This window comes from Lycorma delicatula, chromosome 3, assembly GCF_047948215.1.
Source record: "Lycorma delicatula isolate Av1 chromosome 3, ASM4794821v1, whole genome shotgun sequence".
Lineage (NCBI taxonomy): Eukaryota > Metazoa > Arthropoda > Insecta > Hemiptera > Fulgoridae > Lycorma > Lycorma delicatula.
Window position 1 is genome coordinate 194,692,309 of NC_134457.1, and position 8,672 is coordinate 194,700,980.

The window sequence follows — 8,672 nt, forward strand, 5'->3', positions numbered from 1 at the left end:
ATATATTTGTTCTTTTTTATTTTGTCCTTTTACTCTAAGGCAGCCAACCTGCCAACTGGCAGTAAATCTGGCACGGCAGTTCGGCCCCCTTGTTCAGATCTTTGATCTTTATTTTGCCTGCCTCTAATCTCCAGGAGGGAGTAACAAGGCCCAACTATGTCACTCCTGGGACTTTTTTTGTCCTTCAGTTTGAAGATGGCTGCCGTCACCTCATCTTGTGTGAAGCGCCGCTTTCTGTCACACTTGATGTATTCAGTAGCACCGTTATCTTTGCAAGAAAATGATCTAATCAGTGGGAGTCTCTCTATCTCCTGCATGAGGATGGGGAGCCGCCTACTAAATTGCTTCATAGCGATTTGATAGGCTCGCCCTCATGGATCTGAATTGAGCTCTCTGCAGAATTTTCTCCATTTATTTTTTTAGACTGCTTGATTTCATAATTTAGTAAGTGTCATGAAGCTACATATCTTTTTGCGCAGCCTCTTCATATGCATCTCCTCCTGCAACCCTTAACTTGGCATCCCTTAATCCTTAATTTTTGGCATCATAAACTCTGAAGATCACTTTGCATATGCACTATTTGCACGGTCCACAAATATACTGAGTAAGAGCATCAAATTTCTACCATCTCTGCTCTGTCTGGCAACATTTTCAACGACAGTTGCAACTTGCCTTCATGTCAGTCTTAAAGGTTTCTGAATGGCTATCACACAAAACAATGGGTTTTCGATTTCTAACAGTGTGGCCAAGTGATTACTTGCCGTTTTGTCCTGCAGGACTGTCCAGTTACACTTGGAACGCTCCCATCATCTGTCCATTATGGTTAAATCCAGAATTGAGATATGTCCCCTCACCACACAGGTAGATGTGTGGTCATTTAAGCAGTAAAGACAATTCACTGTCATGGGGTCTGAAAGAACCTTGCCGTGCAGTTTTTGTAAGGACTACTGGCGACAACAGCCTTACAATAATATTTTTCTGTATTTGTTTCTGTAATATTTTGTCTATATTTTAGTGTAAATATATATTATTCTGATTTGATTATAAGATAAAAAATTACGCTAAGCAAACCATGTTTTTCATGCTACTGAATTAAGGAGAATTTATATATACAGTATTCATGAAGTATAGTAACACTGAAATAAATTTCAACTCTTAAAATGAGATTCAGCAAATGGTTTACCTCAAAAAATCTATTTTTTGGTTAAAAACCTACCGCATCCCAAGGTCCCCTCTTCAAGGCCAACTCAAAAATGTTTAAAGGAAAGGCTAGAGTTGTGATACGTTATTCTAATAGGTAACTCTAACTAAAATGGTGGTCATTTAATGATTTTTCAGTTATGTACAAAAGTAACTCTTAAACAGTAACAGTGAAATAATAAAAAAAAATAAAATTCAGCAAATGCTTCACCTCAAAGCGATCTAGCTTTCAATGCGAGTTATTATTTGTATCTACTGTGGGGGCTACCTTTGAAACTAGCTGAAAAATGTCAGATGGCTGCTATTTTGATTAGGGTTGTTGTAATCTAAAGTTTTCATTAAACATTTTTGAGCTGCTCTACATGGAAGCTTTCTTTTCTGTTTAGCCTCTGGAACCACCACCATCCTCATCAGAGGATGAATGAGGATAATATGTATGAATGTAAATGAAGTGTTAGATCAACCATTCCTAAGATGTGTGTTAAATTGAAAACACTGGTATCCACAATCTAGTATTGTAATCCGTAAAAAAGTAACATGAAAGCTTGGGGTGGTTAATCCATCTCTTAAATCACTGGCATAAATTAGTGACTTTTTATATGATTTTTATTCTCAAATATTTTCTCTTTAATGCAGTGATCCTCCTAATTCTTACCTAATCACCAGCTGTACCTATTGACAACATGAACCCTATAAGTTGAACCTAAGTAACGTAAGTCAGTGAGTTATAATTTTGATCTTTGCTATGTTTCCTTGAGCTGTATTTTAATATTTAATTAATTTGGTTAACTTTAAAAACTGTAAGATTTTTCATCTTTACAGTTTTACAACACATTAAATGAGGCAAAATTTTTATGAAAATAAACTTTCAATATGCAGAATAAGACAGAGACAGAGAGAGAGAGACAGAGACAGCGACAGACAGACACACACAGAGAGTGAGAGAGAGAGACACAGAGAAAGAGACAAACAGAGAGATAGAGACACAGATACAGACAGAGAGAGAGAGAGAGAGAGAGAGAGAAAGAGAGACAGCGAGAGAGTGACAGAGGGAGAGATAGAGAAAGAGAGAGAGCGAGAGGGAAAGAGACAGACAAAGACAGCGACAGACACACAGAGAGGTAGACAGGGAGAGAGACAGACAGAGAGAGAGATAGAAAGTGACAGACAGAGAGAAAGAGAGAGAGAGAGAGAGATAAAAAGTGTCAGTCAAAGAGACAGAGAGAGAAAAAGAGACAAAGAGGGATAGAGACAGAGAGAAAGACAGAGAGAGACACACACAGAAAGAGAGAGAGAGAGAGAGAGAAAAACACAGAGAGAGATAGGTAGAAAGACAGAGAGAGAGAGAGATATAGAGAGAGAGAGACAAAGAGACAGTGATACAGAGAGAGAGACAGAAAGAGGGAGAACGAGAGAGAGACAGAGAGAGAAACAAATAGAGAGAAAGAGACAGACAGAGAGAGAGAGAGAGAGATAGTGACATACAGAGAGAGAGACAAATAGAAAGTAACAGACAGAGCCAGAGAGAGTGAGAGAGAGACAGAGTAAGAGTGTAAGACAGACAGACAGAGAATGTGAGAGGCACATATAGAGAGAGAGAGAGAGAGAGAGAGAGAGCGACAGAGACAGAGTAACAGTGTGAGACAGACAGAGAGAAAGTGAGAGGCACATAGAGAGAGAGAAAGGCAGAGAGAGAGTGAGTGTGAGAGACAGTGGCGGAGACAAAGAGAGGCGAAAAAACAGAGACAGAGAGAGAGAGAAAAACACAGAGAGAGAAAGAGAAAGACAGAGAGAGAGAGAGATAGACAGTGACAAACAGAGAGAGAGAGAGAGACAAAGAGGGATACAGACAGACAGAGACAGCGACGGTGACACCGACACAGAGACAGGGAGAGAGAGAAAAACACAGATAAAGACAGAGAGAAAGAGAGATACAAAGAGAGAGAGAGAGTGAGTCACATAGAGAGAGAGAGAGAGAAAGAGAGAGTGAGACAGAGATAGAGAGAGAGAGGCAGAGACAGAGAGAGCGTGGGAGACAGATAGAACGAGAGTGACAAAGAGGGATAGAGACAGAGAGAGAGAGAGAGATTGACAGAGAAAGAACAAGAGGGACAAAAACACAGAGTGAGAAAGAGAAAGAGAGCGAGTAAGAGAGAGAGAGAGAGACAGATAAAAACAGAGAGAGAGAGGAAGATAGAGAAAGGCAGAGAGTGAGAAAGACAGAAAGAGAGACAAAGAGAGATAGAGCGAGACAGAGAGAGCGTGAGAGGCAGACAGACAGAGAGAGAGAGAGAGAGAGAAGATAGACAGATAGAAAGTGAAAGAGAGAGAGACAGAGAGAAGGAAAGAGAAAGACAGAGACAGCGTCACAGACAGAGACAAAGAGAGAGAGAGAGAGAGAGAGAGAGAGACACACACACACACAGTGACAGAGAGTTAGAGAGACAGATACAGATAAAGACAGAGAGAGAGATAGAGAGAGACACAGTGACAGAAAGTTAGAGAGACAGAGACAGATAAAGACAGAGATATAGGCAGAGAGAGAGAGTCAGAGTAAGAGAGTGAGTCAAAGAGAGGAAGAGAGAAAGAGAGAGTCAGCTAGAAAGAAAGACAGAGAGACAGCGATAGAGAGAGAGAAGGAAAGAGAAAGACAGCGACAGAGTCACAGACGGAGAGAGAGACAGAGATACAGAGTGAGCGAGAGAGATTGACAGAGCGAGTCTGTGAAAAACATAGAGACAAAGAGAAGAGAGAGAGAGAGAAAACGAGAGACAGTGATAGGGAGAGAGAGAGACAAAGAGTGAGATAGAAAGAGACACACACTTAGAGAGGAGAGAGAGAGAGAGTGAGAGACAGAGATAGGGAGAGAGAGAGACAAAGAGTGAGATAGAGAGAGAGACACACACAAAGAGAAGAGAGAGAGAACGAGAGAGAGTGAGAAACAGAGATAGGGAGAGAGAGAGCGACACAGAGAGAGAGAGAGACAACAAAAGTGACAGAGGGAGTCAGTGATAGTGAAACAGAGAAAGAGCGACAGAGGGAAAGAGAGAGAGACAGGCAGACAGAGTAAGAGTGTGAGAGAGAAAGAGATACACAGACAGACAGAGAGAGAGTGAGAGACAGAGAGAAAGAGACAGACAGAGAGAGAATGTGAGAGGCACATATAGAGAGAGAGTGGCATAGAGAGAGAGAGAGAGAGAAAAACACAGATAAAGACAAAGAGTGAGAGAGAGAGAGTGACAAAGAGAGAGAGTGAGAGCCACATAGAGAGAGAGAAACACACACACAAAGAGATAGAGAGAAAGAGAGAGTGAGACAGAGATAGAGAGAGACAGACAGAGAGAGAGAGAAAGAGAGAGTGAGGCAGAGACAGAGAGAGCGTGAGAGACACGGAGAGACAGATAGAAAGTGACAGAGAGAGAGAGTGACAAAGTGGGATAGAGACAGAGTGAGAGAGAGAGACAGAGACAGAGACAGAGAGAGAAATAGAGAGAGGCGAAAAGGCAGAGAGAGAGAGAGAGAGAGAGATTGAAAGAGAGAGAACGAGAGAGAGAAAAACTCAGAGAGAGAAAGAGAAAGAGAGAGAGAGACAGCGACAGAGAGAAAGGCAGAGAGTGAGAGGGACAAAGAGAGATAGAGAGACAATGAGAGAGAGACAGAGAGAGCGTGAGAGGCAGACAGAGAGAGAGAGAGAGAGAGAGAGAAGATAGACAGATAGAAAATGAAAGAGAGAGAGAGAGATAGCGACAGAGAGAGAGATAGAGCGAGAGAGAGAGAATGAGAGAGTGTGATAGGGAGAGAGAGAGCGACAGAGAGAGAGAGAGAGAGAACGAGAGAGAGTGAAAGACAGAGATAGGGAGAGAAAGAGCGACAGAGGGAGAGAGAGACAGACAGATTAAGAGTGTGAGAGAGAAAGAGACAGACACAGAGAGAGAGTGAAAGACAGAGAGAAAGAGACAGACAGAGAGTGAGACACACACACAAAGAGCAAGAGAGAGAGAAAGTGGGATACAGAGATAGAGAGAGACTGACAGAGTGAGACAAGTACAGAGACAGCGACAGAGATAGAAAGAGAGAAAGTGACAGACAGAGAGAGAGTGAGAGAGAGACACACACACAAAGAGAGAGAGAGAGTGCGACAGAGATAGAGAGAGACAGACAGATAAAAACAGAGAGAGAAAGACAGGGAGAGCGACAAAGAGTGAGATAGAGAGTGACACACACAAAGAGAAGAGAGAGAGAGAGTGAGAACGAGAGAGAGTGAGAGACAGAGATAGGGAGAGAGAGAGCGACAGAGAGAGAGAGAACGAGAGAGAGTGACAGAGAGAGAGAGAGAGAGAAAGAGTCATCAACAGTGACAGAGAGAGACATTGATAGTGAGACAGAGAAAGAGCGACAGAGGGAGAAAGAGAGACAGACAGATAGAGTGTGAAAGAGAAAGAGACAGACAGAGAGAGAGTGAGAGAGACAGAGAGAATGTGAGAGGCACATATAGAGAGAGAGTGGCAGAGAGAGAGAGAGAGAGAGAGTGTGAGAGACAGAGGCAGAGACAAAGACAGGCGAAAAGACAGTGATAGACAGAGAGAGAGAGAGCGACAAAGAGGGACAGAGACAGAGTGAGAGACAGACAGAGACAGCGACAGTGACACCAAAACAGAGACATGGAGAGAGAGTGAGAGAACGAGAGAGAGAAAAACACAGATAAAGACAAAGAGTGAGAGAGAGAGATACACACACACACACACACAAAGAGATAGAGAGACAGAGACAGCGACACCGATACAGAGAGAGACAGCGACAGAGAGAGAGAAAAACACAGAGAAAGAGAGAGAGAGAGAGGCAAAGAGAGAGAGTGATACAGTGAGAGAGACAGAGTGATAGAGAGAACGAGAGAGAAAACCAGAGAGATAGAGACAGTGAGAAAGAGAGAGACAGAGGGAGCGTGAGAGACATAGAGATAGAGACAATGAGTGAGAAAGAGAGAGTGATAGTGAGAGAGAAAGAAGAGAGCGGCAGAGAGAGATAGAGACAAAGAGGGATAGAAACAGAGTGTGAGAGAGAGAAAGAGACAACAACAGTGACAGAGAGAGAGAAAGAGACAAAGAGAGATAGAGGGATGGAGAGAAAGACAGAGAGCGAGAGAGACAAGAGGAGAGAGTGATACAGTGAGAGAGACAGAAAGAGAGAGAACGAGAGAGAGAGATATAGTGACATACAGAGAGAGAGAGAGACAGACATAAAGTAACAGACAGAGCCACAGAGAGAACAAGAGAGAGAGACAGATAAAAACAGAGAGAGAGGCAGATAGAGAAAGGCAGAGAGTGAGAAAGACAGAGAGAGAGACAATGAGAGAGAGAGAGAGAGACAGAGCGAGCGAGAGAGGCAGACAGAGAGACAGAGAGAGCGTGAGAGGCAGACAGAGAAAGAGAGAGTGAGAAGACAGATAGAAAGTGAAAGAGAGACAGAGAGAGAGAGAGAGAGAGAGGGACAGAGAGAAGGAAAGAGAAAGACAGATACAGCGTCACAGACAGAGACAAAGAGAGAGAGAGAAAGAGATAGAGAGAGACACAGTGACAGAGAGTTAGAGAGACAGAGACAGAGATATAGGCTAAGAGAGAGAGAGAGAGAGAGAGGGAGAGAGTCAGAGTAAGAGAGTGAGTCAGAGAGAGGAAGAGAGAGATAGAGAGTGGCACAGTGACAGAGACAGATAAAGACAGAGATATAGGCAGAAAGAGAGAGAGAGTGAGAGTCAGAGTAAGAGAGTAAGTCAAAGAGAGGAAGAGAGAGAGAGCATGTGAAAGAGAGACAGAGCGAGAGAGAGAGAGTCAGCGAGAAAGAAAGACAGAGAGAGAGAGAAAGACAGAGATACAGCGATAGAGAAAGAGAGAGAAGGAAAGAGAAAGACAGAGACAGCGACAGAGTCACAGACGGAGAGAGAGAGACAGAGATACAGAGTGAGCCAGAGAGATTGACAGAGCGAGTCTGAGAAAAACATAGAGACAAAGAGAAGAGAGAGAGAACGAGAGAGAGTGAGAGACAGAGATAGAGAGAGTGATAGAAAGAGAGAGACAAAGAGTGAGATATAGAGTGACACACACAAAGAGAAGAGAGAGAGAGAGAACAGGAGAGAGTGAGAGACAGTGATAGGGAGAGTGAGAGGGACAGAGAGAGAGAGAGAACGAGAGAGAGAGAACGAGAGAGAGAGAACGAGAGAGAGTGACAGAGAGAGAGAGAGAGACATCAACAGTGACAGAGAGAGACAGTGATAGTGAGACAGAGAAAGAGCGACAGAAGGAGAGAGAGAGACAGACAGACAGAGTAAGAGTGTGAGAGAAAAAGAGACAGACAGAGAGAGAGTGAGAGACAGTGAGAAGGAGACAGACAGAGAGAGAGAAAAACTCGGAGAGAGAAAGAGAAAGAGAGAGACAGACAGAAAGACAGAGATAGAGAGCGAGTAAGAGAGAGAGAGAGAGAGAGAGAGAGACAGCGACAGAGACACAGATAAAAACAGAGAGAAAGGCAGAGAGTGAGAAAGATAGAGAGAGAGGGAGCGAGAGAAAGAGAGATAGAGAGACAATGAGAGAGAGACAAAGAGAGCGTGAGAGGCAGACAGAGAGAGAGGGAGAGAAGATAGACAGATAGAAAATGAAAGAGAGAGAGAGTGATAGAGACAGAGAGAGAGAGAGAGAGAGAGAATGAGAGAGTGAGAGACAGAGATAGGGAGAGAGAGAGCAACAGAGAGAGAGAGAGAGAGAACGAGAAAGAGTGGGAGACAGAGATAGGGAGAGAGAGAGAGAGAGAAAGAGACAACAACAGTGACAGAGAGAGACAGTGATAGTGAGACAGAGAAAGAGCGACAGAGGGAGAGAGAGGCAGACAGATTAAGAGTGTGAGAGAGAAAGAGACACACAGAGAGAGAGTGAAAGACAGAGAGTGAGACACACACGAAAAGTGCGAGAGAGATAGAAAGTGGGATACAGAGATAGAGAGAAGACAGAGTGAGACAGGTACAGAGACAGCGACAGAGACAGAATGAGAAAAAGTGACAGACAGAGAGAAAGTGAGAGAGAGAGACACAGAGAGAGAGAGAGAGTGAGACAGAGATAGAGAGAGACAGACAGAGAGAGAGAAATAGAGAGAGGCGAAAAGACAGAGAGAGAACGAGAGAAAGAAAGACACAGAGAGAGAGAAACGCGGAGAGGGAGAAAGAGAGAGACAGACAGAAAGACAGAGACAGAGAGCGAATAAGAGAGAGAGATTGAGAGAGAGAGACAGCGACAGAGACAGAGAGACAGATAAAAACAGAGAGAGAAAGACTGGGAGAGAGACAGAGAGAGAGAGAGAGACCGAGAGAGCTTGAGAGACAGAGAGAGAGAAGATAGACAACGGGTGAGAAAGAGAGAGAGATAGAGAGAGAAAAGAGAGAGTGAGAGAGAGAGGCACAGAGAGAGAGAGAGAGTGCGAGAGAGACT

The 8,672-nt window shown here is 43.7% G+C and overlaps 1 protein-coding gene across 1 annotated transcript; it reads left to right on the forward strand.

Moving 5' to 3' along the window:
* Positions 1-2,530: 2,530 nt before the first annotated feature.
* Positions 2,531-4,085, forward strand: LOC142321275 (uncharacterized; the record flags this gene model as incomplete). Its single annotated transcript, XM_075359272.1, has 4 exons — positions 2,531-2,576; positions 3,470-3,510; positions 3,803-4,000; positions 4,053-4,085. Coding segments are annotated over 4 exons (318 nt in total), but the record flags the coding sequence as incomplete, so codon positions are not given.
* Positions 4,086-8,672: the final 4,587 nt, after the last annotated feature.